Source organism: Candoia aspera, chromosome 1 (assembly GCF_035149785.1).
Source record: "Candoia aspera isolate rCanAsp1 chromosome 1, rCanAsp1.hap2, whole genome shotgun sequence".
Lineage (NCBI taxonomy): Eukaryota > Metazoa > Chordata > Lepidosauria > Squamata > Boidae > Candoia > Candoia aspera.
This window is the reverse complement of record NC_086153.1, coordinates 248,759,180-248,785,004: the sequence shown is the minus strand read 5'-3', so window position 1 is coordinate 248,785,004 and position 25,825 is coordinate 248,759,180. Positions and strand designations below refer to the sequence as shown.

The following is a 25,825-nucleotide window of genomic DNA, read 5'->3' as shown; positions in this document are numbered from 1 at the left end:
GTCTATGATGATGTCTGCTTACACAGTGCAAACATAAATGCCCAATAAGAACAGATTCAGCTCTGTGACTGGCCAGAGCCACTACAAACTGACAGAAAGGTGTAAAGAGGGTGTAAATCAAATGACTTAGATAGTCCTATTAGCAACACTTGAATACATTTAGGTGACTGCTGGCATGCTGCTATGTGCACACAGGCCTATCAAGATGACCTGGGAGAGCTTTACAGCACACATGCTGAGCCTTCTGAGGAATGCAGCTGCCTTGACCCTTCAAGGAAGGGTGCTTCGTTCATAGTAACGTATTTTGCAAAGTATCCCTTTGCATACTTTGTATAACCCTAGGAATGCTACACTAGCTCACCTCATATTGTTCAAAGGCTTGCTTCCTCTCCAATTCCAGCTGTTCCAACTGCTGCATGGCAACCTGTAGAGCATGTTCCTTCATTTTCCTCTGGTTTTCCAACTCTTGCTTTTCTGCCTCAGTCACCTGAATGGTCTGTTGCTGCTCTAAGTGCCACTTTTCCAGGTCTGCTCTCTTGGCTGTCTCTTCTTCTAGTAGCCTAGAAAAGGTTGAAGTAACCAAGGGTACATATTGGAGATAGCACAATTCAGGACTGACACAACTCGTATGCTGTATCCACATGGATTAAATAGTCAAGAAAGCACAGCCTAGAACAGGTCTATGGAAATCCTCTTGCTTTCGTGCTTCAAGTCAATCAAGCTACCACACTCAGAAGTGAAACCATCCCTTACACAAGGTGAGTTGTTTCCTTTTTCGTTACCCCATTTAGCATCTAGCTCAGTTAAATCTACTTCACCCATCTGATTCAACTGAACTTATTACTTGATCTACAAGCAACTTCTGCATGACATGTTTTGTTTATAGTCATTCTGCGGTAATATGCCTAGAAGCAGAAAGAGGGAAAAAATCCTTCAGAAAAGTTCAAGGATGGAGGACTCTTTTGTAAATTTAAGAATGATATTTAAGTTACTTGGGCAGCCTACAGTTTTATGTCTCTTCCATCCTTCCTTCTGCAACATAAACGACTGCCAGCCTTACACGCAGCATCCAATTCTATCAAATTACACACTGACCTGGCCTGAAGTCTCCTGACCGTTTCCTCATCTTGACGTGCTTGTTTTTCATCCTCCAAAGCTTCCTGTAGCTGCTTATACATTTCCTCAAGTTCCTTGACTCTCAGTAAGTATTGCTCCAGCTCAGATGATTTCTGAGCAACCTGCTCTTCCATTTTCTGTCTTACCTAGAAATATGAAACGAATGCATGCTTCATTATCCTTCAGGACAAGCAGTGCTTCCTATTTCTATGAGAGGAAAGTTTGTGGTTTTCCCTTTTTTCCTTTTTGTCCAAACATGCACCTGCTATAAATAACTCACTAAAGGAACCACTTCAGAGTTTGCCCATCCTTTTGCTGACATATACCATTTTCTCTCTCTCCAGTTCAAGACTGAATCGATCTTGTAATTCCATTTGGGTCTGCAGACGTTTCTTCTCTTCCTCCGAAGCTCGTGCTGCTGCCTCTTCTAGTTGCTGGGCCAAAGAAAGAAAGCAATTATCACCTGCTCCCGGCTTATGTACGTATGGAAACACAGATCAAATATTTAGTATGTAGCTGTAAACATACTTCTTATATTTTTTCATGGAAGCAAAAATTTGATCAAAGAGAAAAATATATATTCAAAATTAAAAAGAAAGGAGTTATGTGCTTCATGAAAGGGTAAAGTAAGGAAGTCTCCACTGAGGCTTCATGTAAAACATTCTGAAAAGATTAATCCCTATCACTCTAAAATAGTGCTTAAACAATAAAAAGCAGATGAAAGATAACTCTACATAGGTTTCTGTTGAGCTGGAGATAAGATAAGCCAGTATTTCTCAACCTTGGCCTCTTTAAGCTGTGTGGACTTCAACTCCCAGAATCCCCCAGCCAGCATGGCTGGCTGGGGAATTCTGGGAGTTAAAGTCCACACAGCTTAAAGTGGCCAAGGCTGAGAAACAATGAGTTAACCATATCCAAGAACAGCACAGAGATTGCTCAAGACTCATGCAAAAACTATTCCTTTTAGCTCAAACTTGCTCTGTCAAAGTAAGTAAACCAGAAGTATGATGTCATATGAAAGATATGAGAAATTTGGGAACTGAATTTCTCTAGTAAGATAATCCCCACATATTTTGAGGCATGTCTGATTAGAAGTTTCTGAATGGTTTGGTTAAACAAAAATAAGGAAGCAGTATAAAAATAAGCACTTGTGCAACACTTAATGTTTACAGTAGCACTACTGTTGGTCCCGTAATTCTCTCAATCTGCTGTTATGAACTCAAGGAGGCCCATATCAATTGCCAGGGGACTCAGACTTGGCTGAATTGGCATCTTTCTATCAACAATGAAACTGTAGATTTGAATTAACACACTTGACTCAACAAACTTGAACTCTTGTCTTTGTGAAGCTATTATGTTTTAAAAAAAAAAAAATACAGCACACCACCATTACTGTCACATACCCAAATCCTGTATCTGTGACAGAATGTTTTTCTAGAACTTCAGAGTGATACAGTATTCCTGCCTAATACTGCCATTCACAACAAGTACTTCCAATCTTCCTGGATTCATTCCTTGCCTAATACTAGAACTGTTCCTTCAGAGTCTGGGTGAAACATATAAAGCATAGCTTTTACACTGCTATATTCTGTTCTTGAATGTTTATTCTTTGCTTGAACACTCATTTCACTTTACATTGAAAGTACGGAGGTTCTGTTTTTACATATGAGACGGGAAAATATATTTCATTCTACAATCACCATTAAAGGTACTTTATGTCAAATTTTAGCTGGGAAAATATCCTAACAATTCTGACATTGCAGTGATCATAGCAGTCAATGCGGGTCAGGCATCTTAGTTATTATTTAAAGGCAGTTACGGTTTCATATGCGTAAGATACCCATGCATATGAAAGCATAAGGAGAAAAAAAGCAGAGACTCTTATCATTTCCCTGGTCTGTAAATTCATTTCAAGCTGAACTGAGTGCCTGGCACCATTCAAGAAACCTCCCCTTGACTGTAAAACAACTGAGATAAGCAATGTGCAAATTACTGGAAAAAACACTTCTGTATTATCACTCCAATCAAGAACTTTTGTGGTTTTAGTATATGGCATTTTTCCTTGAACAACTCTGTCTTTAAATCCAGTACAAGATCTGTATTTGACCTCAGTCGTTGTGGGGACAAACAATTTCTCCTGCCCACTTAGTTTTACATAACATTTCCAGGAACATTTAAGAAGAATGATGCAAGGTTACCAATTCCCTGTGGCAGTGCCATAACAGAAATCTTAGGGAGGAACTTCCCCAACCTGTTTTGTTCTCTGGATGCCTTGAAGGCTTGATTTCAGACAATTATGTTTGAGGCACGTTCCTAGGACACGGCATCAAGACAGTCAATTATATTATTTCTATATATTAATCTATACATTGCTATAGTCATGAACCAGCACAGTGTGGTGGTTAAGGTGTTGGACAAGGAGTGGATAGGCCCAAGTTCTAGTCCTCCCTTAGGTATACAAGCCAGCTGGGTGGCCTTAGGCCAGTCACTCCCTCTCAGCCCTAATCACTGAGGCTTCAATGAGCCGCCTGAAAAACAACCCCCCTCCTGGCATCCTACACTGACGGCTCTGCTGTGTGAACTAAACGAGCACGGCATAAAAGAAGTGGACCCTACAACCAAGCAGGACGAATGCTAGGAACACCATCAACTAAGAAGAACAACAACTAACAACAACGACTGTTACCACAGTCCCCTAAATTCCATGGTCTCAGACACACAGTTTACAACCAAGTATTAATTCCACAATCTGGAATGATACAAAATCTCAAACCTACCTTTCGGACGGTTTCCAGTTCCTTCTGCTTATTTTCATTTGCTATTTGGAGCTCCTTCATTTGCTTCTCCAATTCTGCTTGTTCAGCCTGCAGTTTTTTACGTAATTCTTTCCGTTTCTGGCGTGCCTCTTTATGAGGTGAAGGGCTTTTTAATTTTAGCAGATTTACAGTTGTCTGAATGGCTGAGCAATGAGAATAACCACAATAATATTTCTAGTTTAAGCCCATAAATACCTTTATTACACTCTCAGTCTTACAGTGCTGTTCAGTTTCTAACATTAGGCCTTCATCAGTACTTTTAAAAATAAAACCATGTTTGTTTGCAAATAAAACACAGTATAATGTAATCAATACTGTAATATAGATACATAATTTCAATATTTGAAATATCAGAATGAAAACGGTTAACATCAACTACAATATGAAGTATAATTTGTATTTTGCAATAATATCAGCTCTCCATACAATGAAATACATTTTGTCACCAGACCCAACCACTTCACAAGTGGTCAGACTATGGTAAAGCCAGTTAGATGTGCCATCAGTCATATATTACAGAACCAAAACATTTGGCCAGAGAAAAGAGAAATAGAAATCTTAATTAGAGAATCATTCAACTCATCAGACTGAAGCTTAGTAAGACAATCTAAAGTCTTATTAGTGGTCAGATTTACAAGCTACTTCAGCTTACAACAGGCACATGAGCAAGGGGGGGGGGGGTACATTAAGCCAGAGAACAAAAAACAGAATTTTAAACACTCTGTTGTGACTTAGGACTGGTAGGCTGCATATTGGCTCAGCATGTAACAGGAAACTAAAGATATGCCAGAGAAAGCTAAAGACATGAACCTGGGCCTTTCAAGTTCAAGTATATTGTAGACTTGTAAGGGCCATAGACTCTTCCAGGAGATATATATGTAGGAGGGTTTTAATTTATTGGATGTATATAGGTTCTCTTCCAGTAAACTATAAATATATTTAACACCCACAAAGATACCAAAATCTTCCAACATTATTTAAAGTAAAGGTAAAGGTTTCCCTTGACGTAAAGTCCAGGCGTGTCCGACTCTAGGGGGCGGTGCTCATCTCCGTTTCAAAGCCTTGGAGCCGGCGTTGTCCATAGGACACTTCCGGGTCATGTGGCCAGCATGACTCACGGAACGCCGTTACCTTCCCGCCGAAGCGGTACCAATTAATCTACTCACATTTGCATGTTTTCGAACTGCTTGGTGTGCAGGAGCTGGGACGAGCAACGGGAGCTCACCCCGCCGCGCGGTTTCGAACCGCCGATCTTCCGATCGACAGCTCAGCGGTTTGTTTTGTCTGCATTACTGAAAGTCCAGCATATTCTACTGCTAAGTTGTTCATTTATGAACATACAGTATACCAATTATAGCTGAAGTGGCTTTTCTATCATCAAATCTAAATGTTAATTTACTTCTGGCTTTTGTTTTACATGAGACAGCAGGAAAGACAGTGTGTACGCAAATATAAAATACTATTTTCAATCTGAGAAATGATTTACTAAATTGGGTTGCTGCCATTATGAAGAGTTGATTGTTGTTTATTCGTTTAGTCGCTTCCGACTCTTCGTGACTTCATGGACCAGCCCACGCCAGAGCTTCCTGTCGGCCGAAGAGTTGATAGTTCTATATTTTTATCATTCTTGCTCCAAAGACAGAGATGAAAATGTTCCATTTACAAGACATAAACTTTATGTGAGGAAAAAAAAAATGAAATTGACTGAATAGGTAGCACCTCAAGGGGTAGTGTCATGTTTCTGTTTGAACAATATCAAATGTATTGTTTCCTTAACAGTAAATGACATTTGAAGCGAATATTTGTAGCTCAGGGTTGAACTGTGGAGTCCTTGGTGCTCTCTGGGCCTTGTTGTTTTCTTGCAGACGTTTCATTGCCAGACTAGGCAACATGTTCAGTGCAAAGAGGGAGTGGGCCTTGCTCTTAGTTTATATACTGTGGCTTGCCCTGCTTGTGTTGGTAGGGGTGTTGTTCTCTCCTTGGGAGTTCCTTGATTGGGCTGTGATTTGCTGCTTGGTTGATTGCCTGAGTTAATAGTTCCTTGATTGGGATGTATTGTGCTGTTTGATGGTTCATCTGGTGTTAATCCTAGTGTTGATTTTTGCATATCTGGGTGTTGATTGCTGGCAAGGGAGTGTACTGGTCTTTTGGCTTTTCTATTGTCTCTTTTGAATGGTATGTAAATGTTGTTTACCTCTGTGTGTCTGTTGATGGCTGCTTTGTCTGAGTGCCAGGCTTCCAGGAATTCTCTGGCGTTTTGGATTTGGCTTGGTTTAGGATGCTCAGTTTCCCAGTTAAAACTATGGTTGAGTCTGTCCATGTGTTGTGAGATTAAGGAGTTCTCATCGTGTCTTCTGACTGCCAGTTGGTGTTCGTGGATGCGCTCTGCTAGTCTTCTGCCTGTCTGTCCTACATAGTGGCTGTTAGTCTTTGCACTGTATGTTGTAGATAACTCCTGTTTTTTCTTCTTTGGCTACTGGGTCTTTTGGGTTGCTTAATGACATTTTATAGATCTAGCTGAAAATCTCAAGCCAATATTATATACAAAACATAATAATCATATACTTTTCTGAGAATGAGAAAACCTGTCTGGGAATTTCATTAGAGATAGAAAGATTACATTATACATCAAAAAGTGAAGTCTTTTGTTTTAATCCAAGGACAAATGATTCCTTTGCCAGTCTAACAGCTAAAATTCATTTTTGTTTGATAATGGCATAAGCTTCTGATGTGAATGCACATTTTAAAGTGTTTTACTGAGATGCTTAAAATCACTTCGTAATCCAGTAGTAATACAAATTTCTGGTCAGTTTCTTTAATAGTCATACATTCTTTAAAAATTGTCAGTAAAACAGCAGTAAAAGTTTACCTTGAATCCATTCCTGTTTCTTCTTCTTATCAGAGGCACTAATCTCAAAACATTTCTCTAAGCTTTTTATAAGGAAGAGACATTTTTTGCCATCTTTGTCAGGCAAGGCCTAGTAAGAGAAAATAGATTTAGTTTCCTATCAAGCACAGCAAGTATGACATTGCATTGTTACTCACAATATTGTTTGTTAGTTCAGAGCCTCTTAATACAAGGTAGAGAAACATATATCCTAACAATAATATCCCCATGCACAAAAGTTCAATAAATGTTGTATCACATTTTTTCCTAAAACTAGCTAGCAATGCAGATTTGGGGCAATTCAAATTCTCTCCCAACCTCATGGAAGAAAACATGCCATAGGTTAACTGTATTCACAGAAAATATTTGAGCGGCCTGCATTTTTAGAACTCCCATACTATAAAGACAAATACTATGTGATCAGTATTGTTAATACAGATTGGCACCCTTTCATTCCAATAATTCTGATTCATGGTTGAAAATGCTGCAAGGCATATCCCACTTCTAATGCAGCCTTTGTAGGGACAGACATACAGTAATCAAATTAAGGTATGAAAAACGCTCAAAATGCTCCATTTCAGGTTCAGAACACTTTTATAAGATCAGAATAGCATCATAACACTTCCTTGAAGTTGGAAGAGCCCATTTAAGGCTCTAAGAAAACAAGGCACTTCAAGCCCCAAAGATGTGAAAGATGTTACAGACTCTAGTAATTTCATTTTGCTTAGCATATTTGATTCACAAGTATAAGAGAGACTGTATTCTGCTATGAACATTAATTATAACTAGAAATGGGTGACTAGAATACCTGCTGTTGACGTTCTGTAAGGTATACTTTTCCTGTATCAATAGACAGAATCTTTATTGGCCCAACAGTATTTCTAAAATATTAGGGTGATACAAGTGTAACTGCTTGCATTAGGCCCTTACGCTGAACTGTTATCAGTGGAAATTTAAAACTTAAAAAAAATCCTGCTGATTTATTTAAACCTATATAGCTTTTTTCAGGAGAGTGAGCATACGTTTCAGAGGAAAAAATCAGCTCTGTAGTCCATATAGAATACTACTCTTGCCCACTGGTTAGCAAAAAAGAGACACATATTTCATAACTAAGAAAGAAATCTAAATGGAACATTTCAAAAGATAAAGATTTCCTCTCTCTTTTCATAAGTACAATTGTTAGCACTCTATTGTATCTTCTATGAAAACTGAAATCCCAGAATTTATCCAACAGGTTGAATCAATTATCTATACATTAAATTATCTTCATATTCATTATCTAGAAAAATATTGTTTTCCAAGCATTTGTTTATTTTTACCTCTACAGTACAGTTGCCGTCCAGTGCAATGTCTCCTCTTTTGTCTTTTAAATCTTCACTAACATAGTACGATATAACATTTGGTTTTAAAACAAACCAACGTTCTGTCCAGTTTTTCCTTTTGTGACCCTTCTTCCACATATAACCCTATAAGAGTAATGAAGTTATTACTTTACATTACTTTAACTTGTAATGTTTAAGTTCTGATCCCAAATCCAGACACAATTAATAAACATCTATTATTTCAACAGGTATCGATCAGACTTTTCAATCCAATCACTATAGGCATTTAAACATCATTTGTAACGATAACAGATTATGAAAAACCATCGGAGTAATTCAACTTTTATCTTCAGTGAGAAAAAATGTAAATCCTTAGACAAAAAATACACCTCCCACCCCACCCTGATGGTTATTGGATGTGCAAGAAGTCCTCTCTGCCATCAAGTACAGCTGACCCTCAGCCGCCATTTGTACCCATGAAAAATTTTGTTAGCTTAAAAATTCTGCCTCCAGAATCCAAACAGCAATAGGCTCCACAATACATCATTCTGGTTACCCAACCAGGTTTGAATTCATAGGATCTAAAGCTCTTTTTTACCAGTTTACTGGGCCCTTTTGTTAATTTTTTTTTTAAACCCCAAAAGTTCAGTCCATTTGAAAAACCAATCCTCAGGTCTAATGTAGCAGCAGAAATTTGGAAATGGAAAAGGATTCACCACTTCATTCTCCCATCCAATCCCACTTATAGACTGCAAATTTAGGAAGAAAATTATTAATTAATTTCTACCTGAAACCTATGAAGTAGCAAAAATTGTATCAATAAACCTTATGTAATTGTAGGAGCATTAGTACAAGACCTGTACCAATGTATGTTTGGAAAAGGTGGAAATAGCCATGCCTCAGATCAGGATTCTTGGCAGGAACTGCAAAGGGGAGGAACTAAGGTTCCTGGCTACCACTTCAAACTATTCTGAATCACCACAGAATCTTGCTATACTGTGTGTCATGGAAACAACACTTTTGCATAAACCTGCCTCCTTGTACCCCACCACACTTTGGAAGATAGCAAAACCCCAACTTGAGTTAGAGTACTATCTGTGTGTGCTAAGTATAAAACTGTATGGGTGGACCACGAAATTTCTTAAGCAATTCCTTAATATCTGACTCTAAGGCACAGAAGAGCAAGAGAGATGCATCCTTCCATTCCCTACTGGAACTTTATTTTAAATATATTTACACAATGTAAGCAAAACTGGTGTTTGAAGTGGACATCATCCATCATTTAGTATCAAATGGCTCTACTGTACATTTAAAAAGACAGAAGCACATACCTGTTAGAAATCATCCACTTCGTAAGCTATTTAAATGGTATGATACAGAGAGAAATTCATGTTTAAAGACAGATCATTCTATTATTTAACATGAAATTTACTAGACACTAAAGACACCGAAAATGCTATGAATGTGTTTCTGTAAATAATAGCATTACGAGTATGTCCTTGCAACACAGGACAGGTAGAAACTATCGAACATGTTCTTCTGTATTGCCAGTTTTATACAGAACTTTGAAACTCCTTTATTACCCCACTTCTGACCAGCAAAACAGGAAACAACGATCAACAGTATAAGCAAGTTCTACTTTCTGACATCAACCCTGAAATAACACACAAGGTTGCCAGGTTTTGCGTGGCGGCATGCAAAATCAGGCAAAGAATAATTAAGAGCAGTTGAACCCGCCTGAGTATGGATAGCCAGAAATAGCTCAGGCTCGGCATAAACTATTGGCTATTTTTCAACTTCTTTTATGCTTTGGTATGTACATGCCATGTCAGCTATTATACTATATCCTTCCCAGGTTTGACAGGGGTCTGTAAGAGAAGTTCGTAATTTTAAAATCCCTTTAGGATAATTTTATTGTTTTATTTACCAATATGTGGCAGGGGGGGATGGATGGATGGATGGATGTGGAAATGGCCACCTAAGCATCAAGTTCGATACCCTAATTATAAATGAATCCAAATTCAAGCATCCCAGAAAAATGGCCATCCAGTCTCCACCTAAACTGATTCAATGAAAGGGAACCTACCATCTCTCTGGATAATTGGTTCCATTGTCAAACTGCTCTTACTGTTAAGAGGCTTTTTCCTTCCCTAGCATTCAAGCAAAATCTGCCTTCTTGTAACTTAAATTCATTATCTCATGTCCTGCACTCTGGATCAGAAGTAAACAAGTTGTGACTTCTGAGTCTTCTATGTGATATCCTTTCAAGTATTCAAAGAAAACCTTCAATCACTATTTATAGGTTATATTTTTAGTCCCCTGATAATCTTCATTGCCCTCCCTAATGTTTTTGTTTCTTCAAATCCTTCTTAAAGTGTGGTGCTCAGAACTGGACACAGTACTGAGATGAGGTATGACTAGAATAGAGTGGAAAGATTACTTCCTGAGATTTGGAAATTATACTTCTATGATGCAGCCTGAAATTGTATTTTCTTTTTTTCAGCCACCTCACACTGTTGGCTCATATTCAATTTGCAATCAACTACAGGTTGTCCTCGTTTAACAACTGCAATTGAGACTGGCAACTCCATCGCTAAGTGCCGTGGTTGCTAAGCAAAAAATCATGTGACCATGACAGACTTATGATGTCACTTCCCATTTGGTCATTAAGCAAGATGATACATGACCACAACTTGCATTTTACTTCTGCGTTCTCCATTAACTCTGTTTGTCAGAAGCTGGTTGTGAAGCCCACAAATGGCAATCATGAGACCGCAGGATGCTGCAACAGTCATAAACGTGAGGATTGGTCACAAAGCTGTTATTTTTACACCGTCGTAACTTCAAATGGTTGTTAAACAAGACAGTCGGTAAGCGAGGACTACCTGTACTACTCCAAGCTATTTTTCACATGTACTATTACCAAGCCAGATATTTCACTTCCCATACCCGGTGCTTATGATTTTTGTATCGTAATAGAATTTTGCATGTTAAATCAATAAAATAACCGCAATACCATTAAAAATAAAGGAACATTGCAGGCATAGAGCAAAACCAAATAAACAGACAATCATCACACTAAACAGGCTTACCCAATATCCAGGCCTAATGACTGAGGAAAGAGCCAGTATTTAATGTCCTACCGAAGGCTGATAAGTTGCATACATCTGACTCTCCCAGGTAGTAACGTTAGACTGATCAACATATAGTCAGCTAGATCTTCCTTTTTCCCCTTTCTGAAGATGGGAACATCGCTTACTATCTTCCAGTCACCTGACACTTCACAAATTCTTCAGGCTTTCTCAGTGATAATGCATAAGGGCTTAGCTAGATTAGTTCCTTGAATACCCTAGGATGCCATTTATCTGGTCCTGGATGTTTAAATTCATTCCAAACAGATAAATATCCCTGTCCTTTATTCTATAAATCTCAAGCTCCTTCAGTTCTGGTCTTCACAATATCCTGACACATCACAAACAGTTTTGTTGAAGAAGACTCAACCAAAGTAAGTTAAGTAGCTCTGCCTTTTCTTTATTATCTATCAGAATTTTGCAATCATTATTGATCAGCTGGGATATCGATTGTTATTTTGAACGTATGTAAATAAACCCTTTTTTATTATTGTTAGCATATTTCACTAACCTCACCTGTTTCTGAATTTTCATTTTCCTGCTATCAGCTCTAAGTGGGAAAGCAAATTAATCTCTTTGCCAAGAAACTGGTACTTCCTGCTCTTCCAGGCATCTAACTGTATAGCCATCAGCCCTTCAAGGTAGACCAGTTCAGGAAATGGATTCCACAAGAACTACTTTAACTCTACTTTATTGTTGCAGGGTATACTCACAGAATATTGAAAATCTGACAGAGATTCTCTCAGATTTCTCCCTCTTATACCAAGAGAATCAAGGTGGAACAATCTTGAGTTTCTTCCTTATTCCTCCCTCCCTTTCAAAGCTAAGTTGGTGTTTACCTAACAGCTGTTGAATACCTTTTTCAAGGCCATCTCCACACCCCTCTACCAAAGCATAGAATCATAAACATATGGAAGAACGTACACAGCATTGGTTGAATGGTTCGTAAGCCAGGGTCAGGTGTTTGGTACCTAGTCTCAAGATATCACCAACCACTAATCCTTTAATTCAGTTGTTTACCTAACCTTGACTCTACTATTCTACTGTGCTGAAACAGAACATTCCTTCAGGGCAACCTACAAGTCTCAATTAAATATTTATGAACCTTAACTAATTCACAGTTTCCTCACTAATTATTGTTCCTTTCCCTTTTACTTGGTTTCAGAAGTCTGAATTGTAATGTTGCTATTAAATCAGTTCTAAAAGAGCTTACAGGCAATTATTCTGTTTTTAATAGGATCAATGAAAATATACCAATTCACCAATAGAAATACAACAAACACACTTCCATCTGTTTAAATATAAAAGCTCTCCAATGTTTTACTGGAAGAGGGATATATGGTTTATTATTATCCCTAAAATAAAATACAATCGCTGGTGAATCTTCTTAAAGCAGTGAGTTAAACTTAAAGAAAACTAAATTTAAGTTAAGTGTCTTAGACAATTGTAGCAGTGTGACAACCTTCCTAAATAACTAGAGAAGTTTCTTGAAAGGCAAGTGAGGAATTTTTAAATGCTTTAGGCATAAAATATTACAGCTTCAGGTAACAATGTAATTTGGCTCTATCCAGTGCTATTATCTATCTTATTATCCGTTGATCAGAAGTTTGGCCTAAGTGCTCAAAAGACATTTAATCACAATGCCATGCAAAGAAAACTACTCTTTGGGAAATGTTAGTGCATCACCTGACAGCACTGGGTCAGATGTGCAGCAATCTTTAACTGTCTTGGTTTCACTAAAGCGAAACTACTATTGACATGTAATTTAAGCAAATCTTTCCCACCCTACCCCCTTCCCACTCATGCACCTGGGCTTCTGAGAAGATTTTTGCTTCCTCTTTATGCCCTCACATGGCTCCATGTTTTATGTCATATTCAAACTTCAGACACCACAGGGCTTTAACGAAACAAGTATATACATTTTTGTAGAATGTAAGTTCACTCATGATGAACCAACGGAAATCCTGCAAAACGTGGGTTCTCTTTGCTTCTTAAGATGCTTAATACCACATTGCTGATTAGATTGTGGTAATCAGCATATTAATATGCTTCTTAATAACCTAGTTATTGGAAAATGACATAATCTGAATTAGATCATCACAGGATTGTAACATAATAAAAATAAATGTATTCGCCTGTCTTTTTTCTCCTTTATTCACAACCTGTAGAAAGTTGTTAATATGTGAAAATTCCTTATTTATTTATTTACAACATTGCTAGACCTACCGTTAAAGACAAGCTTTCCTGAGACTTCTTACATAGATAAAAGGAATAAAAGACTAGTAGTAAATAGTACTGAAATCAATGTACCTCAAACATGTATGATACCACCATTCCCTTCTCCAGTCAAAATACTCACTTTTATGTGCCAGTATCACACAACATAAAATAAATGTCATTTTTCAACCACAAAGGAGGCTGTGAGGCTGCCAGTTCTCTCACTTCCTGCCTTTAAATTTTTTTTCTCCCTTCTGCAGGGATAAAAATCTATGGTACAACTGGGGTCGATGCCAATAGCAAGAGCCAGTAAGAAACTTGGGATGCCTTTCCAGACCCCTCCCTTCTTGCTCCTTTCTTCAGCCCCACCCCATGTGGCTGCAGCCTCCTGTGAGAAAACTAGCAAGGAAACAGATATGAGAGTTCTTACAGAAGCTCCTTTTTCACATGGCCTCTCTAGGATATCATCTCAGTCTTGGGAATAAGGCTGGTCAAATCTTCAGTAAGTGGTTTGCATGACACCGCAGTACTTGGTTGCCTGGGGTAAGTTAGCTTAGCCCCAAACAAGCCTGGGGCTACTTGGAGGTCAAATCTATTTTTTTCTGATTGTAATTTTCTCTGATTAGATATAACCAATCTGTGGGTTAAAAAATTCACATGGCATGTTTACCTCCCAGGACCCAATTAAGTCTATTTGGTAACGGGTAAAAAAAAACGGTTATGCTTTTCATATTTTAGTCAGAAATGGTGCCACAGAACATACAGGTATAGAAGCTCTATGATGCATTTTGTACTCTCAGTTAAAACCCAAACTGATACCAATGCATAATTTTTAGAATTTTAACTTTCATTTTAAAAACTGATAAGCAACTCTTCTACCAGCAAATATCTATCTAATAAGGATGTTGACTTTAACATTCGATAAAATGCTTGATGTCATAGACAAGACAGCAAAAGGCTTTCAGTTATCAGAGCTCTTCACTTCTTAAACTTCAAGTTAAAATAATGAGAAAAGGGAAAATATATTCAAGCTACATTAATTTGAATTATTTTTATACAGAGAATTTTAGCTTTCCTTCATATACAGTAAAATGTACTCATCAAACAGCTTTTCTAAATGAAACGTGTGCTTGTTTCCATATAGTTTTATGAGGCATAAGAAATGCTGTATAAATAATTCAGGTTAGTGCAACGTATGTATGCTGAGCTTACCTGTTTTAACACATCTAATATAAGTTCACTGAAGACTTCACTAATGCCCATGGACACTGTTGGTCTGTCCATCCCTTTGCTAAACCGACCACTTCCAATGAGCTCAATCAATTCCCAAGCAGAAAGACCTTCCCAATTGGCATCCAAACTGATCTTGTAATGTTCAAACTGTTCTTGATGCCAACCTAATCCCATTGCTTCTGTCAGCTTCTTAAGCAAGTATTCAATCTGTACAGAAAAAGACACATGAGAGTGGAATGAATGTAACAAATAAGCGCAGGAAAACCTTTACTGTACAATTTATCTAAAATCTCTCACACAGCACAACTGCACCATTTATTTTTTGCGGGTGCCTTCAAGTCAGTGTTGACTCCTGGCGACTGCCTGGACAAGCCCCTGCAGTTTTCTTGGCAAGATTTTGGAAGTGGTTTGCCACTGCCTACTTCCTAGGACTGAGGGAGAGTGACTGGCTCAAGCTAGCTTCGTGCCTAAAGCAGGACTAGAACTCATAGTCTCCTAGTTTCTAGCCTGGTGTCTTAACCATTACACCAAACTGGCTCTCCTTGTACCATCCATTTGCCCAAAAGTATTGGCCAGAATAAGAAAAAGTGAAAACTACATAAGAAAATACATGCTGAACTAAACTTGGAATTAACAGTGCATTAAAAAATTCCAAAATAAGGCCGTTTTCAAGCTAATAAATTATTGCATTCCTGAAACATATCAGTTCAGAAATTTAAGACCATCTGTCTTCAGCTGCATTTCCTCAATGGCTATCCAGGTGCTTGTAAGAAGGCCATAAGCAGGTATGAAAGGCAACTGTACATTCCTACATGTTCTCCTGCATATGGCCTCTGGCCTTGGAAATAATATAGCCATCATGACTAGTACCCATTGATTCTTTGTTCTCCTTTTAAAGCCCCATTTGAGATACTGCTGTCATCAGCCTGATTTTTAAGAGATAATAATAGCCCTGTTTCAGGTGATATGTATAGTGTACAGACCAACATACACAGTATTGGTGGATGAGACCATTTTTTTCTGTTAAAAACCGGTGGAGAGAAATCATTCTTATAGCTAAAAAATATGCTGTAAAAAGAGATTAGGAAGGAGGTAAAAGAAAGAGACAATGTGCAATCTGAAAATTTGAGAGACATTGTATCTAAAAATAATTATTTTTCTAGGAATCACATAGATAAATACTGCTGGTTCTTCCATGCCTGCTTTTGAGAATCAGAGACTTTCAGACATCAACCAATATTATATTCATCAATTTCCTTCTTTAGACCTATCTAGACTAGGAGATCTCATACTACGAAAAACAACAGAAATCTTTAAGTTTAGCAGAGCCAGGAAACAACAGGAGTATACAAATGTGAATAATCTCTAGGAGTCCAGAAATATTTCAACATTTCCTTATTAAAGAAAAATACCATATAATTTTTCCTAAGATCTTGTCTAAAAGACAAATCTACAGGTAGGTCTTTAGACTAGTACACTGACTTAGATGAAATAACATCACTCTAGTAGCTTCAATAATTATTTAACATAGTGAGAAACAAGTTCACTCACTCCCTTCCCGAAGATGAAAGTGTAGCAGCAGCTGTTCCTACTGTATAATTGCTAAGATATACACACAACAGTCTAGTTAAAAATAGTTCAGCTCATTAAAAAAAATGTATTCAGTTTCAGCCACCTTTTGTAAGCATTTGTACCAATCTGCAAACAAATGTACCAGTTTATCTATTTCAGGGATGATCATGATCAGCAAGCTCCAGTAAGACAAATGAAAGTCTTATTTAGCTGTTTTAGTAGAAACTCTTGCTTCATTCACTATTAGACAATGATGATTCCCTGATGGGAGGAGATGGGCGGGGATAAATTTAATAAATAAATACATAAATATAATTATACAACCACCATTACAAATCACCAGGAGTAAGGTGGCATATAAATTTAATGTATTATTATTGTTGTTATTATTCACAGCTTCACATGTGTATAGGGATCTCTGTTTTCCATTATTCCTATACTTTACTGGATAGGAAGGTAGAAGAAAGGTAATATGTCTTAGTCATCTGCCCAATGGACTCAGAATATCCATGAGCACATGGTGGAAAAGAGAAGCTTATTTCATAGAGATTTTCACTATGTATATGTATATGTACTGTATGTGCATGTGTATGTATATGTGTATATCTGGTGCAAGGGAACATCCAACTATTTTAATTACACAGAACTGCAAGGGTTTTTTAAATTTATTTTTAAAAAGGACCTTTGTCATGTTCATCGTTTCAATGTTAAAGTGCATCGTAACGTTTCACATGTCATTTGGCTGATGCGTGTTTCGGTTGGGAGGGGAGGAGGATTCTGTCTCCTGGGCTTGTTATCTGTATGCAGCTGGATTGGAATGTGTTTGGGTTATCTTGTGTGTTCAAGGTTTTCTTCCCAGGACATCAGCAGAAATTGTTACCAGCACCTGGGGTGGGGAATTTGAAACGGTTGGGCGAGGGGAGGGATTACGTTTGTGCCAAGGGTTTTTAGTTTGTATTTGGCGTGCTTTTCCTCATTCTCAGCTTTCTTTGTATTTGCATACTATTCTTTAATAAATCAGATATCATTAAGCTTCTACTTGTGAGTCTGGTTCTGTTAGGGTAGGCAATCATTAAACCTTTAAAGCACTTTATGTCATTGCAGACATACAGCCTAAAACCTCAACCTCAACCTAGAGCCTCCAGTTATGTTGGATTATGTTGGCTAGGACATCAGGAGCTGTAATCAAATATAAGGCATCAGATTGTAGAAGGTTAATCTAAATATGTCACTATAACAATGACCTTGACTCAAAAAACTATGAAAAACTAGGTGCAGATAGTCAATGAGATTCAAGAGCAACAGACACGTGGCCAACTGCTTTTGAAAATGAAGCAAGTTGCAATTGTTATATTGCATGAAGGGCAGCTTTACCAAGGGGAACAAAAAGCGCAATTAGGCTATGACTGGACTCTTCTTTGTTTAAGCTGTCTATATCATATTATTTATCAAAATGACCAGAACTGCTTGGGAAATCAAAGAACAAAGGGAAAACCTTAGAGGAGTTACATTCCAAATGTAATACTACCAAGACAATATGACTAATCATTATGACAAATCACTCCAACAGGATAGGAAAAAAAAAAAGGCAGATAAATGTAACCGGTATGGCTATGCAGCAATCTGGATTCAAAGAGGAAAAAGTGATTCTGAGAATCATGCGCAAGTCCAGGAAAAGATGCAGCTTCTTTAAAAAGTTGCTAACAGGCACAACGTAAGTGTCTCCATGCACTCCAAATCTTATCTCCTCTAAATTCAGGGGGCTGCAGAGACCTAACAGTCTCAGTTCTACTTAGCTCAAAGAAGAATATTAGGATACTTGAAATAACTATTACATACCTCTTCTGGCACAATGATTAATGGATATTTGTCCTCAGACAGGAAATTGAAGATGACCCATACTTTAAAAGCATCATCATCAGTAATGAGTAAGGTACTTTTTGTGAGGTTTTTTTTGGCACTCAGAGTCCAGCACATTTTATAGAATTCAACTTTGTCAAAATTGTCTTGAACCTAAATAAAAAATAAAATAAGTAAATAATGTAAAAATATGGTACAAGATTCAACAATACACTTAGGATGACAAAGCCAACAATGGGAAGATGTCTTGAATTCCACTCCTAAGCCAGCAGCAATGGAGCATTTTCTCAGACAATTAAAGCTAAACAGAACATCTGCTGGGTGGACCTTCTCAAAAACCACCTCTCCACCTCCTAAACACTGCACTTCATCTGCTTCCTTGATTACACTGAAAATACCAACAAAAATTCTAGTGAACTTTTGTTCACTCTCTCTATGCTACTCATTCTTACAGCAATCACTGCTTTTGCTTCCTTTCTGCCCTCAAGGCCACATTAAATAAATATTGAGTATACTTCTTTAAGCAGTAATTGTTTAAAACCATGAACCTTCGAGATAATTGTTGATGTAATATAACTTACTCTTAATTAGAAGTTTCAGATTCAAAATCTAGACTGTAATAAAAAAAGAACTGTACTACTCATTGCTTCTTTTTGCTAAACTGCCAGCCTGGGCATTTCTCCACTGCACTCTCAATTCAACAATGCAGACTTTGTTAAAGGCTGAGACTTCCCCATTGAGCTAGATAATTAATTCATTTGCAATCTAGAGCATACGAGGAAGTATTTTGTGAATCTGATTGGTATGGTCAAGGTGTTTTACCAGAGAAATGTGAAGCAGGATAACAGATTTCATGTGAAACCAAGAGTTTATTGTTCTTCTTGCATAGATTGTCACAGGAAAATTACTTTGAATAATCTGTGTATAGACGCATAGAACCAGTACCCTGAATACAGCTAGATAAACTTTCTAGATTTCAGTCAAAGCAAGCAAGCAAGCAGTAAGGAAAACGTATGGGAAAACTGGTAAAATATATCATTATGTGATTTCTTTCCATAAAATTTCATCGCCTAAGAAACTATATCTATATTAACGCAATACACCGATACTTGGAATGTATGCCCAGAAAACTGTAATCTTAAAACACTGATATGCAAGCAATCAGTAACCAATTCATCCAGACTGATCCATATACAGTAAGAAGTTACACAGCAAATACTAAAAAGGACATGATAAAAGGCAAACCATATTCTACTACTAATATGCGAAGCAATATGGCTGTCACTTCCCTCCCCCTGTGTTCCCAACCTGGCTCAGACCACCAGGCATGTAATTTGCACTGAAAACAAGCTTACCCTGAAACCAGTGAAAGCCTTCTTTTCCCCTATGCAAATTGCAGGGAATCTACTCTTGATTGGGACCAAAGGGCAAAAGGTTATTTTCTGTTTCATGCTAAATTCTCAATCTAAATTACATCTCCCACTATTTTTGCATAAGAAATAGGAACTGACACATTTGCATGTTACATTTAAAGATGATGTGTTGTTTAATCCTAAATGCAGAACACACATGCCTATCATGTCAGCAATTCAAAACTGCTTCTTTGGATCTGATTGCAAATTATCTTGGGTACAGTGGCACACAGAACATCTTACCTGGCTGACTTTCTGTGTGTTTGTGTGCCTTCAAGTTATCATGATTCCTGGCAACTGCTTGGACAAGTCCATAAGAATTTTTTTGGCACTGCCTTCTTCCTAGAGCTGAGAAAGAGTGACTGGCCCAAAATCACCCAGCTGGCTTTGTACCTAAGGCAGGGCTAGAACTCACATTCCCCCCAGCCTCATTGTGTCTAACCTGGTGATTTACACCACTATACCAACCTGGTTCTCACCTGGCTCCCTAGGAATCACTAATTCAAAGCCTCCTCAGTTCCGAGAAACAACAACTTCTTAGGACTTTGCATATTTCTCAGCTCCTCCAATGACAAAGATAAGCAGCAGATGAAGCTGGCTGTTCAGGGATCCCTTCTTTAAAGCGCTACCAGGCGCTAAGCTAACTCCTCTCCAAAAACTAACTGCTCTCCAGTGTGTGTAGCTTTATAGGAGAAATTGGTCTTACTCACAGGCATCATCTGGCCTTTTGGAAGGAAGTAGCCCAGCCCTCAGTCTGATTCTTATCCCCCAACCCCTTGGGTTAAATGGACCAGTCTCTCAATTTAGTATGAAGGCAGATTCCTAAAATCAACCAGTTTTTTGCATAGGAGAAAATCCACTCATTTTGCACGATACACCTTAGATATTCAGAGGCACAAGACCTGATACTATAGCTTCCCCATACCTGAAATAAGAACCCTGTGGTATTCACTACTGGCTTCCAAGTTGGTACAGTATATTCAGCCAATCACTGAGTTTCAGTAAAATGATCAGGTAACATTAAAAAAATAAAACTCATGGGCTTTTATTTGTAGTTAGAAGTACAGAACAAGGAAGTTTGCCTTTCAGACTTTCCACAATTTAAACACATTGTCTTCACTGAGAAAAATGTTTAGCTTTATTAAATATTAAGTGATTTATTTACATCTCATTCTCCTGTTTCCAGATTTTCCTACTCACATTTTCAAAGGGGCAGAAACAGGCTCTTTGAAGTTTTGTATCTCCTCTAATTTTTAAAAAGTATCAAATTAATAATGATGGCAAACCATAATATCATGAGTAGTCAAGATAGTTCTAGCCTTTGCACCATGGTTGTCACAAAATTAAGTGACTGCACTCAACTTTGTTACTTCACATGTGACAGAAATAAGTATGTGCCCAAATGCTGTTTTAAGTATATGACTGAAGCAGCATATACGTTTTGTAAAGAAACAAACAAAAAGACCACACCTCCCATGGAGTCCTTGTATGACAGCATGACATTCAAGGAAAATCATGCCTTGCACACAATCAGCTAAGGCAACGTTTCACTGATCAAGACAAAGAATGTTAAGGCTCGGGTTCAGGAAACAACTTGTCTCATCAGCAACCTAAACTGCTTCAAAAGAAGTAGAGTCTGACATTCTGTGGCATGCACAGTTGACTAATGGCCTAAAACTTCATACAAGTAACTAGAATGTTACATACAAGTAACTAGCATGTTTACCAATCCATCTAGACTGTGCAAATTGCTGGAAGCCATCCAGTGACTTCTCAACTTAAAACTGGTTCTCTTAAATCTGTTATTTGGCTTTGTTGGAAAAAATGATGCACACATTTAGTTTAGATTATATAATCCAGAAAGCCTTCAAACCAATACAGAGAAAAGACAACTAGCCTGAGCTGCACCTCTCAAGTCATTTGGAAGGGCACTGTACAACTGTGACTCTGGAGCTTTTTGATCTGCATCCATTGCTTGTTTCTGAGTTATATTTCACCAGCTACCTATAATTAAAGCACAGCAAGTGCTCCAAGTTTTATGTTATAGAGTTTTCAAATTCAATCAAATCTCTAAGTATTCTGCTTTGTTTCTGTAATTCCTTTAGAACAATACTGCTTATTTGAAGTTACTGGAACCAGTCAGATACTTCTTGTCTTCTTCTCTTCCTTATAGTACATTTTTGTGATAGGAGACGATTACTATGATCTTGGATTCTTTATAAATACTCAGAATCCATGTAAGGAGGTTCAGGCCATGGTTCATCTTCTTCAAAATCATAAATGTGAAATGCCATTGCAAGTTATCAGAAGCTTTGTTTGTATCAAGAAAAATCACGTCACCTTTTTTTCTGATTCAAAATATAGCTGATGCTATGCTTCATCTCTCTCTCTGAAGCAAATCTAGGCTGACCAGGATATAATAATTAAGCTATAATGTCATTTATTCTCTCTGCAAGTATTGCTGTAAAAAACTTATACTCTGCATTCAGTAAAGAAACAGGTCTATATGAACAAGATGGGTCATTTCCCTCTTTGTAAATCATGATGAAGAAAGTCCGTGGCATTGTTGGATCTCATTCATTACCTGGGTTAATGGTTCAATCAAACATTCTTGGAAGGTCTTGCAGTATATTGGGGATGGCTAGCGCCCTAGAATGGCCCTTGTATACTCACGGACTGGTGTAGAATCTTCAGCCATCTGGATTTTATCACATTTTATATGTTTATTGTCTATCTATATTTATATTTATTGTATTTATAATTGTATTGAATTTTGAATTTTGTTTTTATTGTAAACTGCCCAGAGTCCCTCCTTTGTGGGGAGATGGGAGGTGATAAAATTTGATAAATAAAATAACTAAAATAAATATTGCAGAGGTACCATTAGGTCCCAGAGATTTATTCAGTTTCAGTTTCTGTACTGCTGCTTTGGTTTCTTCTTGTTTTTCATTTATAAAGAGCTTCCTCTTGTTGATCATGAATTTTGTGACGGTATCATACTTAAATACTCTCCTTTCTATCTATTTCATGTCAGAGAGAAAAACACTCTTCTCATATATTATTTACTAAAGTCCCATACTGTACATCAGGGGTTGTCAACCTTCTCCCACGTGGGGGCCAGAGGCCATGCCGCCATTTCCTCCTCCTCCTCCACCTCAGAACTCACAGTTGCCAGTGCCAGTGCCAGTGCCAGGCAGGGGAACTGTTGCTCTACCCACGCCAAGGCTGCTGGTAAACCCGTCACAATGGTCGCCCAAGGTGGTAGTGAGCACTCACGTGAGCAGTCAGACAGACATCCGCTCTCGCTCTGTCACATGGGGCAGGTGGACATATTTTATTGGTATCTTCTTGCAGTAATAATAGTCCATTAAGTCTCCACCTCTTAGGTCTAGAGATTCCTCTGTTTAACTATGATCTGCATAAGAGCTGGAAATTCCAAGACCAGGAGATTAGTTAACCATAAATTGGAAATCCAGCACATATCCATTCTCATTAGTGTTATGAACTGAAGAGTAATAGGAATATTCTTTATCTGCAGGATATTTGTGCTTCCAAGCATGCCAAAGAGAAAGTAATGCATAAAAATCTAAAACATTTTGAGAGAGTTTGCCACGGTTCCTTTCGGATAAAACAGATTTGTCTATGTTTGGAGAAAGAAACCCATTTATATCTCCAATCAAAATATCTCCCACTGCAATTTCAAGGAGTGACTGAAAAAATCTCATAAAATTTTTATCTTTTGGAACATCAATTGAAGCAATTGTTATTTTCCTATACTCAGTCTGAAATAATAATATTATAAATCTCCCTTTTTCATCTTGAATTTGTCTTTGCAAATTCCATGGTAGGTTTCTAACATATATAATTAATCCATTCTTTTCTGACTACCTGAGACCATAAAATTCTGGTCAGGATGTTTACACTCCAACAAATTTACACTGTCCTTTTTGATATGAGTCTCTTAAAGACATGTGTACATTTTCCTTTTTTAGCTTCAAAATAATATCTTTCATTTTAAATGGGCTATTCATCCTGTTAGTATTAGTTGAAAATATGTTTATTTGATCCATGATGGCAACTATCAAACTAATTTATGAAGAAACAGCAACTGTTTGACCGAGGTTTTGATCTTCTGTCTTCTTGGTCTTTCTTCCCCTATTCTGTCACTGCCAATGACTTGAGGATTCTATTGGCATCCTCGATTGAATATACAAAAGCTTTACCACCATCCATAAAGATGTACAGAGATAATGTGGTTGTCCACCTATATCTAATCTTTCTTACCTCAATTATTATGCCTCTCAATTTTAAAGGAATATCACTTTTTCAATTCTAATACTGTTTCATCTTCAAATGTATAGATTTAATAAGCATGTTAAGTTGCAATTTTCTTTTTCACTCTGCCCATGAATTTATTCTGTAGATAACTTAGAATTTCAAAGATTCATCAAAATAAAGTTTGAGTAAGTTTTTCACTTCTCTTTCCAAACCCTTTTTCCCAAAATATCCAGGTACACCTCTGAACTTTGTATTGTTTTTTACGCAATTCTGCTTTGGCTGTTTATAATCTGTCCTTCAGCTTCTTTATCTCTGACCTTTGAATCCTCTGAAGATAGTTCTTGATGTCTAATTTAATTTAATTTAATTTAATTTAATTTAATGAAGTCTTTAATTTCTTTATTGTGCTGTTTTATTTTGGTCATTAATTTGTCATATTTGTCATTAAAATTAACCTCAAGAGAATCCAATTTTGCTTCTAGGTCTTGTTTTTTGCCGAATTAATTCAGTTATATTATCTTCAATAGGATGCATTTCTTGTTGAAATTTACAATTCTCTCATTAAAAATTGTGTTAATTTGTGACAGAATAACAGAGATACCAATCATTGTCAACTGCTGGTCCTTTTCTGATTTGTCATCCGTATTCTCCTACTCATTTTGGTAAGTAAAAAGTAATTTTATGCCCTGGATAAATTGTCTTTAACGTGTTTCTGTACTGTACTGTTTGAACGCTAGCTCTATTCAATTTTTTCTTTTTTGTACTGCATTCAGTTGAGCTTTAAAGTGTTTGTACTTTTTACTCCTAGATAACAGTTAAATAAATTATCATTCAAGACTAAACAAGATAGGGAAAGCATGCAAAGCACAGCTTCTGCAATTATTTCCAACCACTATACCAGCATTAGCAATAGGTAGATATCTATTGTAAATCATCTGTTTAATTTTTTGTATATGTATTCCATTCGTATATGAATGTGTGTGTGGGCGTTCCTGTTCTCCTTTATTCTTCTTCCATCTGAGTATATTTATGTGTATATGTAAACTAGGAACCACAGGGCAGACTGCAAAGGCTCTGGATCAAATGATCAGGAGGGAGGAGGGAGACAATTGGCAACATTCTGAGCCAACTTCTTCACCCATAGGGAAGCACCGGAAAAAATTTTATTTGTTTGGATTTTTTTTTTCCTCAGCTCCTGGCTGGATCCTTCCCATTTTCAAAACTGATCTTTCTTTTGCTGGTGTCTCCTGCCATACCAAATTTGGTCACGTTCTGTTCATTTTTTGGAGAGTTATCCTGGTGATTGACAGAGTTCCAAGGCAAAAACCTCTACATATTTCTTTTCAATATTTTGTTGGGTTGGAAAGAAGAAAAACTTAAATGAAAACTCACCACATTTGTTAGGAATGGACACACATACCTTTTCCAAGATGAATCTATTTAAATAAGGCATATAACCCTGATTAGAAACAGGTCCTTCATCATCATCCCTAAAATGCTCTTCTAAGGCCACTGGATCATGAGGAACATTCAACAATGTGCACAGATTGTGAGAAAGGACCTAAAAGAGAGACAAAATTATCAGTAAGATGATTTCATTGTTATTTTCCATACCTCTTTGTCTAGATTCTGGGCAACAGTACAGATATAATTTACCACTATCTTTTTCTGGGATGCTTTTTGACTTTTGCATTTTCAGAAGATCTCCCATTATAGTATTAATCAGGCCTAACCTTATTTAGCTCTGAGGTCAGACAAGGTTGGCCAATTTGAAATAAATATTAACTTTAGGCTATTTTTTTTCTTCCAAACAGATGGATAAACCGATCAAATCAATCATGGAAAATGAAGAATATAATTTCTGGTGCTATCGAATACTGAGTGAGGGGAGCACCTGCAATATTACTTTTGAGAAAATACAGACAACATTGGAATTAATGAGATATATGTATGACAAAAAGGAAGGCCATTTGGCTATACT

The 25,825-nt window shown here is 37.3% G+C and overlaps 1 protein-coding gene across 1 annotated transcript in view; it reads right to left on the bottom strand.

Annotated features, from left to right (window-relative positions):
* Positions 1 to 25,825, bottom strand: part of SWAP70 (switching B cell complex subunit SWAP70) — a 47,561-nt gene that overhangs the window by 5,717 nt on the left and 16,019 nt on the right. Inside the window, exons 2-10 of the mRNA XM_063289453.1 lie at positions 25,265 to 25,405; positions 18,134 to 18,307; positions 14,702 to 14,929; positions 8,139 to 8,285; positions 6,802 to 6,910; positions 3,894 to 4,075; positions 1,443 to 1,550; positions 1,096 to 1,262; positions 362 to 560 (exon numbers count right to left, since the gene is read on the bottom strand). Coding sequence (XP_063145523.1) covers positions 362 to 560; positions 1,096 to 1,262; positions 1,443 to 1,550; positions 3,894 to 4,075; positions 6,802 to 6,910; positions 8,139 to 8,285; positions 14,702 to 14,929; positions 18,134 to 18,307; positions 25,265 to 25,405 — 1,455 coding nt within the window. The remainder of the gene's footprint in view (positions 1 to 361; positions 561 to 1,095; positions 1,263 to 1,442; positions 1,551 to 3,893; positions 4,076 to 6,801; positions 6,911 to 8,138; positions 8,286 to 14,701; positions 14,930 to 18,133; positions 18,308 to 25,264; positions 25,406 to 25,825) is intronic.